Source organism: Coenobita brevimanus, chromosome 116 (assembly GCF_032717465.1).
Source record: "Coenobita brevimanus isolate Jiangsu-jjx chromosome 116, ASM3271746v2, whole genome shotgun sequence".
NCBI lineage: Eukaryota > Metazoa > Arthropoda > Malacostraca > Decapoda > Coenobitidae > Coenobita > Coenobita brevimanus.
The window spans coordinates 3685860-3701662 of NC_137069.1; the positions used below are offsets into that span (position 1 = coordinate 3685860).

Genomic DNA, 15803 nt, shown 5'->3' on the forward strand with positions numbered 1-15803 from the left:
TATAAGTATGCAGTGTGCAAAATAAATGGCTGAAGAATATGTATTACGAAACGTCCCAGTGGCCACTTTACACACGCGTACAATCTCAACTGTCAGCGTGGGAAGTGACATCTGAAGGCGTGGGTTAGGCCTGAGACGCACCAAATAGCTTATCATAAACTCCTTCTCGTGTGGGGACCCGTTGGTGCATTGTTTACTACATCCATGCACCTCGCAATTAGAGTAACCCGTTTGATCCTTGAGCTGGTCAGACTGGCTGGTGCTGTTTGTTTCCCCCTCGTCCGTGTTCACCCAGCAGTACAAATGGGGACCTTGATATTAGCACTGATTGTTGTGTGTCTTGTTCTAAGGGAAGATTGTGAACTGGCAAAAAGTGATGTCTGTCTTGAAGAATCTGTCTCTGTCTATCTATAGCCAGATCCTATAAGCCTGTAAGGGGTGGCCACAAACATATCTCCTTCATGTCGCCTTGTCCTCTGCTATTTAGCTATCCTCCCTCCAACTCACACACCCCTCTCATATATCTTTCCACTCCACTCCAAGGAATAGAGGAAGCCTAAATGCAGTAAGCTGGCTCTCGGCATAGAAAAAAAAAAAGACTAAATATTTACTTCAATAGACTCTAATGTAGAAGTGCAAACAGCAAAAATGAAACAGTATGAGAGTTTTATACACAACATAACAGTAGTAATACCATGGTCGAAGAAGCACTTCAAGAAAGAGATACAGTGGATACAGTCATCCCCAGAGTTGCATCAGGTAAAGTAAAGAACATATTGACAGGAATGAAGAGATGTAAAGTAGGAGGCGATAATGGTATCACTGCTGATCTTAGTAAGGATGAAGGTGACTCTGCATTAAATAACCTAACAAAGCTGTTCACGAAATGTTTAGATGTCAAAGCTGAACCCGGGTCTTGGAAAAATGCGTCTAGTATTCTGCTTCACAAAACGCTGACGTCAAAAATATAAAGAACTACCGTCCAATTAGTCTTTTCTCCCTGTTGTGTTCCTACTTTAGGTTTAAACCAATCAAGAGAACAGGCAGGATTTTTAAGTGGTTACCCGACAACAGATCATATTCAAGTTATTGATTAAGTGACTGAGGAAACTTCAGAATATAAGAAACCTTTGTACATAGCATATATTGATTATGCGAAGGCATTTGTCTTAACTGAAACAGTTGTAGTGATAAGAGTAATTCGAGGACAAGGTGTAGGAGAAACTTATGTTGATTTAGCAGATCTGTACAGAGACAGCACTGCCATCATTAATGTCCATAAGGATAGTCAGAGAATACCAGTAAAGAAAGATGTTAGATAAGGAGAGACAATTTCACCCAAATTATTCACTGCATTCTTAGAGAACTTTTTCATAAATTTTGACTGGAATGACAAAGGAACCAACGTACAGCAAATGGTGAGCGATTACACAATTTTAGATTTACAGATACCGGTAACATACTCCTCTTCAGTGAATCAAGGGAAGGACTACATGAAATGATAGACGATCTGAACTAGAAGAGTATGAAACAGAGTTGAAAAATAAAAGAAAAAAAACGAAGTTATGTTTAACATACATATTTGTTCCCGTCCAGCGATGATTACATATGAAGAACCAGAATGTGTTGAGAAATACATATACCTAGGGCAGGCAGTCCAGGCAGATTCAATTGATGACAGTGAAATCAAGAGAAAAATAGGAATGGGATGGAGGATTTTTGGCAAATTAAATACTCCATGAAGGATATGCAATTACCATTGCGCCAGAAGAGACGCTTGTACAATCAACGTGTTCTTCCCGTTGTAACTTACGGATTTACTTTGCACATTACACCCTGACGTTCTCTAGGATCTTACTTGTATTGATTTAACACTAATATACAGAGATATTCGTAGACCTCGTTGCATTAGAAACCTGCTTGTTAGCTTTTGTGTTGTCGGGACGGCTCAGTGTGCTGGTGTAAGCGTGAGTGCGGCAGTGTGAATATGAAATGAATAATTGTGTAGGGTACACAACTATAACTCTGACTGAACCGTTCCGCCAAAGCAAGGAAAATCACCGGACGGAGTGGAAGAGGGTGTTATACATGTGCCACGTTGCATTTTGCATTAAAAAAAACACACACACACGAAAATGCTGAGGTGGAGGTGCAAAGAGGCCTCTTATACATCTAGAATATCGGAGGAAGGGGGAGGTCGAGAGGGTCGGACTCCCCCTCACCTGTATAAAGGTTCACCTTCTCATGGTCAGTGTTTTTTAGTATCAATGCAAAAAGGGTCACTCTACGCAAGGCGGAATTAACCATGAGGCACTTGAGGCACTGGCCTCAGGCCCCAGACTCAGGGGCCCCCAGCTTCTAAGGATAAAAATAGTTAGCTAGATATGCCATCAAATTTTAATATAATTGAATAATTTTCTAGAAAGAAAGCTAGAAAAGTGTTTGTTTAAGTTACCAGTAGTTGTGGACTTTGATTTTTGAATAAACAATAGTAACAAGCAATTTATTTTTTGTTCTTGTTATTTACATATACTGTACATTTAGAGCTGGTTGAATGTTGATGTTATTGAAGAATTTTCTGGAAAGAAATAAAGAAAAATGTTAAGTTACCAAAAGTTGTGGACTTTGATTTTTGAATAAACAACAGCAACAAGCAATTTATTTATTTTTTGTTCTTATTACTTACTGTACATATATATTCAGGGGTGGGGGCCACCAAGCTGATCTGTGCCTCAGGCCTCTATTCATTTTAATGCGGCCCTGACTCTACGTTGTTCAGAAGTTTTGTGCTGCTTCTCAGAGTCACTTATGCATTCACCTAGACCCCCATAACAAGTACGCAGCAGACCTTTGACCAGCCAACTGCCATGCAAGTCCAGATAAAGCAGAACCCCCCCCCCCCACGTCGAAAAGTCTGGCTACGGGCCTGAATCCGACAGTCTCACTCGCAGCATCTATAATGACGTTTTTACAGGAGGGGTAATTTATGCTGAGTTAGAAAATGAAACGAACGATTTTTGTATATTCTTATGGAGGAACTCTGATCATGAGCGGTAGAGGGATACGAACATGAACATAGAAAGTTGACAGAAAACTCCCTTATTCACGGGAGAGTTATTTGTATTACAGTTGATTGAAGCTAGGTAAGGAAATGAAACTGTGGACATCTGTATACGTTTATTGAGAAACTTCTGTCATGCATGCACTCTGGAGAGATCTGAGCATGATGAAAGATGGGTGTCAGAAAGGTCTCTCATTCCCAGGAATTCCTTTGGTGATGCTTGGTAAGAACTAGAAACTGCTGATAATTATATACGTACTTTCACCGCGAAACTCCTGTCATGCATGTGCTGTGGAGAGATCTGAGCATGCGTAAGATGGGTGCCAGAAAGACCTCTCATTCACAGGGTTTTGTTGGTTGATGGTGGGTAAGAAAATGAAACTATGAGTCTTTGTATTATTTTATTGATAAATTTGGCTCACATAATGCACTTCGATGTGTTAATAAGGTGTGTCGCTAGCAGAGTATGTAGTGGCCGTGTTTATGAAGGTATGTCACTAGCAGGGTGTGTAGTGGCCGTGTTTATGAAGGCATTTCACTAGCAGGGTGTGTAGTGGCCGTGTTTATGAAGATGAGTCACTAGCAGGGTGTGTAGTGACCGTGTTTATGAAGGTGTCTCACTAGCAGGGTGTGTAGTGGCCGTGTTTATGAAGGTGAGTCACTAGCAGCGTGTGTAGTGGCCGTGTGTATGAAGGTGAGTCACTAGCAGGGTGTGTAGTGGCCGTGTGTATGAAGGTGAGTCACTAACAGGGTGTGTAGTGGCCGTGTGTATGAAGGTGAGTCACTAGCAGGGTGTGTAGTGGCCACTTTCACAGCAAAGGTTGTTAATGCTGGACTCGCCATCATAGTCCCAGGGTCCGTTACACAGGCGCGCGTATCCGTAGATCTGGGGACACACGAGGTAAGTTAAGGTTAGTAGTTTTGTGTGTGTGTGTGTGTGTGTGTGTGTGTGTGTGTGTGTGTGTGTGTGTGTGCAGTGCCTCATCCTTCACCACTTCACACGAGGCAAGGTAGGTGAACAAAAGATTTTATTCAGGTTATGAGACTTTTCAAACATGGAAGCTTTAACTACAGTCTCCATCAACCCATTATCTACTACGATTCCTCTCACCTGACACAAAATCACCTGACGTTAGCCTAAATACCATTCATATGCTCTTTTACTCAGCCTGACCCATATTTTCGTTATATTGTAGCTTATTTTAAGTAGCTCAGTGGTACAAAAGACAGTGCTACAACTCTGCATCGTATTCATTTCACTTCTTCGTGATTAGCACCACATTCTAGTGCTACTCTGATGTTATAACTCAGCATTCAAGATGGGGTAACAGCAAAATTTAGGCCAAGTTAGAGTAAAATGAGAATAGTTTTTTTTACCTGTAGCAGAGAAAGGTCTACTGCTGATAGTTTTCTGGAGCCCTTAAATGCTGGAACTTATCACAGTGTGGCTTTTATCCGTGCAGTAAATTATTAAAGTAACATTAGATTCTTTGTTATATCTGTTTTTACTGATAGTTTTAACGACATTGGCCGCTAGAATTACTCTCAGTGTGGTTTTTAATATATATCCAGTAATTTTCTAAGGTAGCAGAAATAAATTCAGTGATATTTTACTTTTCATTGATAAGTTATGACTGATATGGTCGTTTTCTCGTAATGCCTTTTCTTAAGAGAGTTATCCATCTTCCATCTTACTCTTTTATGTGCCATATATCTATGTAACATCGACACACTTTGCATCAGTAACATACAAAATAACTCTTAAGGTTTAATAAAAAAGAAAAAAAGAATATCGCGCAGGAAGAAGTCTCACGAAATCTCCGAAGCCAGCTATAAAGATAGTTTGTATATTCGTATAAAATGAATATGAGCCGGCACAGTGCAGACATATACTTGCTCTCGTACCTTACTCTCTTTAACTTGGCCTATAACTGTCATCTTTCCACCTTGATTGCGGGGTTGCAACAAAAGATAAACACTAGAATACTGTGCTAATCACGAACTAATTCTTTGTAAAGGAGGTAGAGCTATAGCATTGCCTTGTTCTGCCAATACGTATCGTGAAATAAGCCGCAACAGGAAGAAACTCGGGACAAAATCAGAGTAAAAATAATATTGCTTTCTTACTATTCTTCTTTTACACTAACTTGAACCAGATTTTTGCCCTTTCATTTGTCGTTCCCCGTAGTTCAGTGGCAGAAAAATACAGTGCTGCGGCTCTGCATTCTTTCACAGTACTTCTTTGCGACTAACCATATTCTTTGCTAAGCTATTGTCACAACTCAGTATTCCAGATGAAGAGGTGGTAATTTTAGGTCAAGTTAGGGTAAAAAGGAAATACCAGCTCCCGCTTTAAGGTTCGTGTTCTTGTTTTTGGAGGTACCATAATTATCATCTCTTCGTATCCGGTTCAGTTCCGTATCCAATCGGTTAATATTTTTTTGCATGATATTAATACAGGCCGTGTTGATATAAAAATTATGAAGAACGTAGAATAAGTTGTCAGGGGTAAAATAGATACTGGAGAGGGTCGCCTTCATGTGGTGGCACCGATATAATTGTGCGGTGGAGCTGCCCAGTTATGCAAACTTCCCCCAACTCCCTCCCAGTCTCCCCGAAAAGAGGATGGTGGGCTGCAGCAAAGGGTCAACTTGAGCCTGCAGTCCACTGGGTTCACATTCAGAACAGCCTGGGGTCCAAGTGCTAAGGAAAAGGTGCTATAAAGGTTCCTAAGCTGATGAGAAAACGCCCCTATTTGTCTACCACAGGTGTATTTTAGCCTAGATAGCCACTGTTCAAGGTGGCTACGTAAGGCTTCTCATTTCCATACGCACGCATCTCAGTACTTAGACTTCCACGAGTCACTCTTAGCTGAGCTTTACTGTCTGGTGTTAGCTGGAGTAGGGTATTATAATTATTACGATCATATGAGAGATTAAGATATCACTACAGTAACATTAAAACTGTAAATCCGGTGACGTATTTCATTAGTGTAATGACTTCATTCAACTTCAGAGAGATCTCCTGGGCTCTGTTTAACCCCTCCGATTCTAAAATAAGAAAAAAATCTTAAAATGAATACAGTTGTCTTATGACCGCACTAATGAAGCACAAAAAACGTCACGGGATTGAGGAATTTAATTTGCTTACCGTTTCGTACCGTACGTAATCGATGTCCTTGCCGGCTAGGAGGATGCAGATCTCCTGACCCACCGTGTAGCCGTTGGGAAGGACGTGGTTCAGGTCGCCGTTGTTGGTGAATGTTCGGTACTGTTGGCAGAGGGTAAGAGATCAGAATGAATATTAGAGGGTTAAAGATTATAAAAACACGCGCAGAAAGAGGATAAACACTTGAAAATAATAATAAACGCTTTAGAACGATGATACAGATGCAGGAGACAAAAATGGGAGCCCAGAAGGAAAACACAACTAAAAATAATAAAAACAAACGTTTAAAAGGGAGGCAAACTGTTCAAAAATAAATAATAGATGTTCAGAAGTAAATTACAATTTAAAATGATAAAAGGGAACGTTCAGAAGGGGGGCAAACAGTTAAATATATTTAACAGATGTTCAGGAGGGAGAGAAAAAAGCAAAAAGTAAATAATAGACGGAGATCGGAGGCAAAAGGGTAAAAAATAGTTAATAGGCGTTTTGTGGGGAGGAAGAAGGTAGATGATAGGAAGAGAAATTCAGAGGGGAGGCAGACAGTTAGAAATAAATATCAGACGTCAAGAAGGACACAATAGAGTTAAAAATATTAGAAACAGGCACTGCCCTTCCTCATGAACAGAAGGGCCCGTATTCTCATCGGTTAAGGAAGCTCCCGAGCACATTTTCCGAAGTGATTTATCTTGTTTATTACACCTTACTGTCTTCTTCTGCATTACATATATTCTTCTAACATCTCCATACTCCACATAAATAACATTCAAAAGGATATTAACCACCCATATCCAAGAATGAATAAGATACACGTAACCCACTGAGCCCGGTTACGTTTTTCTTTATATATTTTTTTTCTTAATTCTTGTTTCTACCAGTCGTTTACCTTCAGCTTAAGAGGGACCATGGCCTGTATTCTGGTCGGATAAGAAAGCTCCCTAACACTCTTTCCTAAGCGAATTATTTTGCATATTACACCTTACTGTCTTTCCCTGTGTTACTTAAATCCTTCTAATATCATCATGCTCTGCACAGATAACGTACAAACGGAGGAGTAGCCAGCCATATCCAAAAATAAATCGCTAAGGACGAGGTGCTAAGGAGTTTCTTAACCCGACGAGGTCCATGTCTAGTGGCGGAGTTAGAACCAGTCTCCCGTAACCCATTAACAGCCAGATGTCTCTCCCTAAGCTCAGTTAAATCGTCTGAAGATAGCAAGAATAAACAGAAAGGGAAAGACTGCCAACACTCCACTCAGCTAGAATACACCCATCCTCGCCAAAGTTGGTACACTCTGCGGATTCGTGTTGCCACATTTCACTAAATATGTGTGTTTGTGTGGCTTATCCTTTGACTTCATAAAACCCTAAAAATCCTAACCCTCTCAGTCTCCCAAATTAACAAAATAAATGAATAAAAAAAATAAAAACTGGGAGTATTTACCTAACTAAGGATTGTACCAAGTTTGAAGTGAATTGGTGAAGAAATATGTAAGTGGTACCAAAGTTAAACTTGTCTGGAAGCAAGAGAGAAGAGAGAAATAGCAAATACCGTACAGGCCCAGTCCCTACCGTAGAGCGGAGACCAAAAAACATGCTACTGTACTGACTCCTGAGGTTATTATATGTTATGGTGATTAACGTGTGAGACTTTGGTATGAGAGAGAGAGAGAGAGAGAGAGAGAGAGAGTTGGAAATGGAAGTTATAGGGAAAGTGTGTGGAGTGTGTGAGGTAGATAAGAAATAACATGTGTAGTCAGCGAAATACATGGAGTTAGGAAGTGTGCTGGTCAGAGGAGTGTGAAAAAAGAATGGTGAAATATGTGTGTGTGTGTGTGTGTGTGTGTGTGTGTGTGTGTGTGTGTGTGTGTGTGTGTGTGTGTGTGTGTGTGTCTGAAGGTGGGAGGTGGCGTAGTAGTTCAAGAAAAAGGTGAATGGAAGTGGTGAATGAATAAAATCGATGTGTGAAAGCTGATGAGGCCAACTTCCATATTCTCGTATGTTCTTTTTTACGTCTATAGTCCTTTTACCTTAACTTGGCGCAGTTTTTTTTCCTTTTGCTGCCTGTTTTTCGTAGACTGAAGGCAGAGTGAGACTATACCGTGACTCCACATCCTTTCCACAGCACTTTTTCGTGACTAGCAGCATGTTCAAGAGCTAATTCATTGCTACAACTCAGCATTCAAGATGGAGTTAGGCCAAGTTAGAGTAAAAATGTTATAACAGTGCTGGTAAAAATTATTATGTGTGTTTGCCATTAATGTGCGCTTCCGACACCAGCAGACTGAGCCGTCCTCGAAAAAACACAAGACATTCCAGGCCCCAGGTGCAATATTCGGCCCATAATGTGTATTGCGACATGTTATTTATATCAAGATCGGCTAAATACGGTATCCCCAAATTCCTGCGTGTTTACGAAAAAAAAAAGTATATAAACGGATTAACACTACTGAGGCGTTTTTTTCCCTTCCTTTCATTTGTAAGTATATCTCCAGAAGTTTTAAAAACGTTAATTTGTAATACGCCATTTCAATATGCTACGCCGAAAACAAGCAGGATTCTCTCTCTCTCTCTCTCTCTCTCTCTCTCTCTCTCTCTCTCTCTCTCTCTGTGGACACCCTCTACATTAACCCAAACTAAATACTATGAGGTACACCAAATGCTCGTCCCTTGCTCACCTCCTCAGCACACATCACTTTGCATCTGACGAAGGCATCACAGTTGTCTAAGTTAATTGGCGGGAGGCGATGCACTTCCACTTCATCTCCTCCATAAGTCATGAACATCCCACAATGGCACTCGTTACCGTCATTCTGAGAGCTGTAATAGAGTGAAGAAGTTTGGGATTAGGCCTGCTAACGACAAGAGAGGAGCATGAAAGAGGTTTGGAATCATGCCTGTTAACTACAAGAAGGGAGCATGAAAAAGATTTGGAATTATGCTTGCTAACTACATGAGAGGAACATGAAAGGGTTTAGAATTATGCCTGTTAACCACAAGAGAGGAGCATGAAACGGCTTGGAAATGTTCTTTGTAACTAAAAGAAAGGAGCATGAAAGAGTTTGGAATTATGCCTGCTAACTATAAGAGAGGAGCGTGAAACAGATTTGGAAATATGCCTGTTAACTATAAGAGAGGAGTATAAAAAGGTTTGGAATTAGGCCTGTTGACTACAAGACAGGAGCATGAAAGGGGTTGGAATTATGCCTGCTAACTATAAGAGAGGAGCATGAAAGGGATTTAGAATTATGCCTGCTAACTACAAGACAGGAGCATGTGGGGTGGTTACGTATAAACAGTCTGACAAATGAGGAAGTGAAGGAGCGTTGTGATGTGGACGTGGATAATGTAGACAGTGTTAGGAGAAATACATTGAGGTGGTTTGGCCATGTGGAGAGGATGGAGAGTGAGAGACTACGTAGGAGGGTGTATGTGAGTGAGGTGGAGGGGCGAAGAGGTAGAGGAAGACCGAGGATGATATGGAGGGATGGAGTAGAGAGGTATATATGAGAGAGGGGGGTTTAAGTTGGAGGGAGGGCAGCGAAATGGCAGCGGACAGGGCGACAAGGAGGCAATTTGTTTGTTGCTACCCTCCTGGGATTAAGGCGTGTGGAGGAGGAGGAGGAGGAGGAGGAGGAGAAGAGGAAGAAGAAAAAGAAAGAAAGAAGAGGAAGAAAAAATGTGGAGAAGAAGAAGATTTATGTTTACGCCTATCAACTGCACGGGACTTAATACGACTTTTATTCTATGTCCTAATTTTTTCCTATACTCCATTTCACTGAGTTTGGTACCATCAGTGATGTCCTCAACACCTGTAGCGCTGATAAAGGTCCTCAGAACTGGTTGTACCTTTTTGCATTGTCTTTATATATTGGTTCTCAAGGTAAAACATAGAGGTTCACCTAGTGCTGAAGATTTACATCAACACTGCAGGCGTTGAGAACATCCCTGATGGTGATAAACTTGGTGAAGTGGAGTATAGAACATGATTGGCAACATTGAACTTCATATTTAGGTCCCTAATTATACTGCTGGATATAAAAATGGCATGGGAGGCTTCGTATCAACTCTTCCATAGCGATTTGTCTTACACATTACACCTTTCGTCCCGTTACTGAAGTATACTATCATAGCTTAAAAGACAAGCTCAAAGGGTAAAATGCACAATAAGTCACCAAGGAAAAGATACTACGAAGATTCGTATGGCAAAGTACAATATGGTCCTTAGATTTGTTATAGCCTACATTTACTCCTCCACTACTAGAACTTTTTTTTATATGAATAAAATTGTTTGGTGCTATGGTTCTTTCGCCTTAACTTGGCTCAAACTTTCGTCCTTTTGCAGCTTATTTCACGTAGCTCAGTGGTAGTAAAAGACAATACTGCGGCTCCTCATCCTTCCCATAGCACTTCTTTGTAACTAACATAATATTTTAGTGTTCTTCTCCTATTAAAACTCACATTAACAATGGACATACGGCAATTTTAGCCCAAGTTAGAGTAAAAGGGTATAGCAAGCATGACATTAAAGTACATCGCCATACTGAAGAGGTTAAGCCATTTTATTTCGCTATCATTTTTTACTACACAGACCCCATCCTCAAATATGAAGTTTCTCTCTCTCTCTCTCTCTCTCTCTCTGCAAAATGTATAGGCATGGAAAAAAAGTTCTCTCTGGCTTCCACTGCGCTTACGTCACATCTAGGGAAAGTCAGTCGCTAATCTCCATGACGCATTATACCAAGGAGAATCATCATCTAAGAGTAGCAAACCATACGAGACTCTCACACCTTAAAAATATTAGCCATCGGAGGAAAGGGATATGCAGTAATGGTGGCATATTAAGCGTATTTTTGTCCCTGATTGTACCTAAAGAAATCTCTCACCTGACGAAGGCCACGAAGGCGAGGAGGAGTACTGCTAGTGTCTTCATGTTGTTGTTGTGGACCGGGAGGGCGAGTGGACGAACTGAACGGAGCCTGTGGTTTTATATTCACTATCTCTCCCCCTTCTTCCACACCTCTCCCTCCTCCCCCCTCTCTTCCACATTTCTCCCTCCCCCCTATCTTCCACACCTCTCCCTCCCCCGTCTTCACATCTCTCCCCCTCTCTCTCTTCCGCACCTCTCCCTCCCCCTCTCTATCACATCCCTCCCTTCTTTATCTAAAACTTAGGTTGTGTGGAAGAGGAGCGTGTAAATTGTTCTCTCTCTCTCTCTCTCTCTCCGCTGCAGTGTTACCTCCTTCTCCCTTTGCTATCGCTCTTTCAATGGTCACTCTCTTTCTGAATTGCTTGCTTGCCTCCCTCCCACATTTCGGTGGGCATGCACACTCGTCTAGCTACACACTCCTTTTTCCGTCCATCTCTCAGAAGCAAAAGTTTACCTGTAGCATCAGTCCTTCATGCACGCAGCAGGTCAGCTCAAGTACTGTCGTCATTATTTTGTCCATTCAGCTAACAACTACCTTCAGTCTTTTAAACGAAATGTATCCAGACATCTCGATATGAACGTTTTTTGTTGATGGCTCTCTTTTGCTTGATTTTGTGCGGAATTGCCGACCTTTTCCAGGCTTTTAAATATGTCAGTTCTTTTCCTGGAACCATATGAGATGAACTGCTGAATTATATAGCCTACCCATGACAGGCAGTTCAGACAGTTTTTCATTCCGACAAACTCAAGCTAAGGCCGGTGTCATATGCACGGAGTGACTTTATGCTGGAAGTTAAAGTCTAAGTCTGGACTTAGGTTAAAGTCACTCCGTGCATACGACACCGGTATTTCCGTCTGGTAAGGAAGCTCCTCAACACCTCTTCATTGGTGATTTATTTTTTGATATGGCTGGTTCATATACATATATACGTTATTCATGCAGAGTATGACGATATTGGAAGGATTTATGGTACACAGACTAGGACTGTGAGATGTAATAATAAAAAAGATCGCTTACGAAAAGGTGTAAGGGGGCTTCCTCAACCAACCAGAGAATACGGGTCTACGAATCAATCGAGGTGGAGAGCTACTGGTGAGCAAATTTAAATCGTGAGAGATAGGAAATAGCCTCATTGTAACACTAGACTGGTATATGATAAATGCGTCCTTCCTCCTCTGTCTGAAACCTGGACTCTGATAAAATTCTTCGTACATAAACTTTGCTGTGATCAGGGAGGAATGTTAGGCGTATTGTGAAAAGTAACAAGACAGCTTCCTGGATAAGGGAAATTAGAGGCTATAATAATAATAATAATAATAATAATAATAATAAAGAGTAAAAGGACTTGGGTAGTCGTCCTCTATAAGGCAAATAGCAGATGGCTAACTAGTTTATTTGGCTGGCACACCAGAGATGGACTGAGAGGAAGAGGCAGACGGAGAAAGATGGATAGATGAAATTCAGAGATTTGCCAGGATTGGGTGGAATAGCCTAACAGCCAATAAGCCACAGTAGTGAAAGATGGGAAGTTTTGTTCTGCAGTTGACTTTTTTCAGACTAATGATGATGATGATAATGGTGATGATGATGATGATGTACCTGTAATTTTGTATTACATTTTAGAGAAGTGCATATCTCTAAATGGTCTTGAGACGACCTGGAGGTGCCATGGCAGGAGTGATGTCTAACACTATAACGTAAACATAACGTAAGAGCCACGAGCCACGAAGATAGTGTTTACATAAAGGTGAAGGTTACGGCGTAGGTCAAGGTTCCGGCTCCAGACTACAGGCTGTATTCGAAGTGGCTTTGGATATTTTGTAGCATCTCTTCTTTAGCGATTTATAAAGCACATTCCAACTCAGTATCTTCTTCTACTACATCCATATTAATATAAATAGCTCACAAGAGAATTCTATGGTGTACTGGGGAAAAAATTGCTAAAGAGATGGTACTGCGAAGCCTCCACATGTCATCCTTACAGTGACATCAAAGACCACCTCTCGTAAGTCAGCTTTATTTTTACAGGAACAACAAGGAAAGAAAAGTGTTGGGTTTTCTTATATCTCTTGCTCCTCCTGCAGAAATAAATCTTAGTTACCAGAGAAACACTATCATGAGCTAATTTTTATCGTTGCAGGAATTCATTTGCCCAGAGAGAGAGAGAGAGAGAGAGAGAGAGAGAGATCCAAGTTCTTTCATAATGAGAGGTTTGTGACTTAACCGGCCTACGTGTATGGGAAAAAAATCACCTGGTATAGCCTACCCTCTCTCACTCTTGTATAACCTTTTCAGTGCGTAGACTTGCACTTCCTTTCTACCGCCAGACGATTTTATTTAGCTCAGACATCTCGCATACTCTTTTCACTTTAACTTGACCAAAAAACTGCCATCTCTCTCTCTCTCTCTCTCTCTCTCTCTCTCTCTCTCTCTCTCTCTCTCTCTCTCTCTCTCTCTCTCTCTCTCATGCTTGTAAAACAACAGTTCAGCCCTAGAATATGATGCTAGTCACGAATAACTGCTATGGAAAAAATACATAGCCGTAGCATCGTATTTGTGCCACTGAACAACGTGAAATAAGCTGCAGAGCAAAAATTTGGGCCAGCAGCATGAGAGAGAGAGAGAGAGAGCGAGAGAGAGAGAGAAGTATCGCACAGGTGGGGTACAGTGATATCCAAAATGGTCATTTCGGTCTTTGAACTCCCAAGAATTTTAATTTATCATCATCAGAATACGCATATAGTCATAATCTGTCACAAATATGCGATATATTGCATCCTTAAGAAGGTAAGTTTACCAACGACGGGATAGTGGTAGGTGGTAGAGATCATCATCCACTCACTTGATGCAGTGCTGCCTACTTCTTCCTTGGCCTGTTTCATTCTATCTCTGTACATGTCTGCCGTCCTCTCTTCCTAGTTCTCTCTTTCCTTCCTTTCACTTTTTATAACTCTTCTTTCCACATCAGGCGGTTCTACACTGAGTGACAAGCCAAATGGTTTCCTGTAACAAAGGAAATCATTTACAATGCTGGGTGGTTATTATATATCCAGATAATGGGGTGAGGTGGAGCCTGCTATGGTGTCCCTCTTGCCTCTGCTAACTGGGTGGAATGACGCAAACGCTGCGTCCATCCGGGAACCAAACCTCCAAGTTTCGCCACGCCTCTCTGTTGTGAGACGTTGTCAGCTGCAAGAGAATATCGGTTCACTGCACGGGATGGCCCTACAGATGCGATTGCTTGCTGGCGGTTAATGGGTCTGCTCGGCCAGACGGACTGGGGTTGATCAATATCTACAACAACAGCCAACTAGTGGATATTTCATAGGATACTTCCCAGCAGCCATTACCAGAAGTCTCAAACTGTTTCGCGCTAAGTGTGCACCGACACTTTTTTTGTTCGACTGTATGTCCACATTTGATAGATGAAAGCCAAAGCATTCTCCCACCAGTGCTCATCGCCCGCCATCACTAAAACAGTAAATCAATAATCCTCTGGCAATCAGAGGCATATCATCGCAGCTTCGCCAAAATCTAATCAGTTCAACACACACACACACACACACACACACACACACACACACACACACAAACACACACACACACACACACACACACACACGGACATAGGCAATTGATTACATTATCGACTCGCTAGGTTGGCGATCAAGAAGTATTAGGATTTCGCCCGCTGCTTTCCTCGTGTGTGTGTGTGTGTGTGTGTGTGTGTGTGTGTGTGTGTGTGTGTGTGTGTGTGTGTGTGTGTGTGTGTGTAAAATAATTTCAGTAATCCTCTGGCAATCGGAGGAATATCATCGCAGCTTCACCAATATTATTAACCAACAAGCCAGAAATCGCGGGATACTGCTCACAAAATTTGGATGCAATATGCCCGTTTTCTTTTGAGATATTTGACAACAGCCAGGCACACAGACACACAGATATACATACATATGCAGGCGATTACATTATTGCCTCGCTGAGCGGCCGATGAATATAGCATACAAAAGAATAATAAGCAACTAAGGAAGTGGCGGTAGAGTCTCACAAGTTAATGAGAAAACGAGTACAGCCCCTAGACCCCTCTTCTCGTCATCTTCCTAACACCTCTTCCTTCCCATTATTGTAGTCGGTTTGTTTTCAGCTGATGGAACTGGGTGACTCTCACAACTTCAATACTGAGTAGTGTCGTGAAATTTGGTGAGTATTAGTTATAACGTAGGGATGAGTCTTCTTAGTTACTAGCAAATCAAGCCTCCAATCTTACTACGCTTGGGCATCAACTGAGCTGAAAGGGGCTAAGGATCTTCGTCAGGTTAGAGTAAAGGCCCTGTAGTTTGATTTAGATAGACAGGCAGATGATAAAAATGAACGTACAGCAGATACAGAGATAAGAGCTGGGGCAGCGAATATAAAATGGTGTCGTGTGTTGATTCTGCCACTCGCCCTCCTGGTCCACAACAACAACATGAAGACACTGGCAGTCCTTTTCCTTGCCTTCGTGGCCTCCGTCAGGTGAGAGAAGGCAACACAACACTATCGACCGAATTATCAACACAGTACGATGACTTTCATTTTTATTTTATTTTTCTTCCTGTATATTAATATCCTGCCTTACTATTTTATTCACTTTGAAATTAAGTTTTG

The 15803-nt window shown here is 41.5% G+C and overlaps 1 protein-coding gene across 1 annotated transcript; it reads right to left on the bottom strand.

Moving 5' to 3' along the window:
* Window positions 1-3845: 3845 nt before the first annotated feature.
* Window positions 3846-11158, bottom strand: LOC145418776 (uncharacterized). Its single transcript, XM_080287110.1, has 4 exons — window positions 11112-11158; window positions 8904-9045; window positions 6212-6331; window positions 3846-3947 (listed from the first exon to the last, which is right to left on the bottom strand). Exons 1-4 carry the CDS (start codon window positions 11156-11158, stop codon window positions 3846-3848), a joined length of 411 nt encoding a protein of 136 aa, XP_080143236.1.
* Window positions 11159-15803: the final 4645 nt, after the last annotated feature.

Bases quoted from the DNA above. Each gene is read 5' to 3' on its own strand.
- LOC145418776 (XM_080287110.1), bottom strand. From the start codon at position 11,158: ATGAAGACACTAGCAGTACTCCTCCTCGCCTTCGTGGCCTTCGTCAG. The intron at 9,046-11,111 runs GTGAGAGATTTC...ACTCTATTACAG, and splicing joins GCCTTCGTGGCCTTCGTCAG to CTCTCAGAATGACGGTAACG. The intron at 3,948-6,211 runs GTAAGCAAATTA...GTGTGTCCCCAG, and splicing joins ATTACGTACGGTACGAAACG to ATCTACGGATACGCGCGCCT.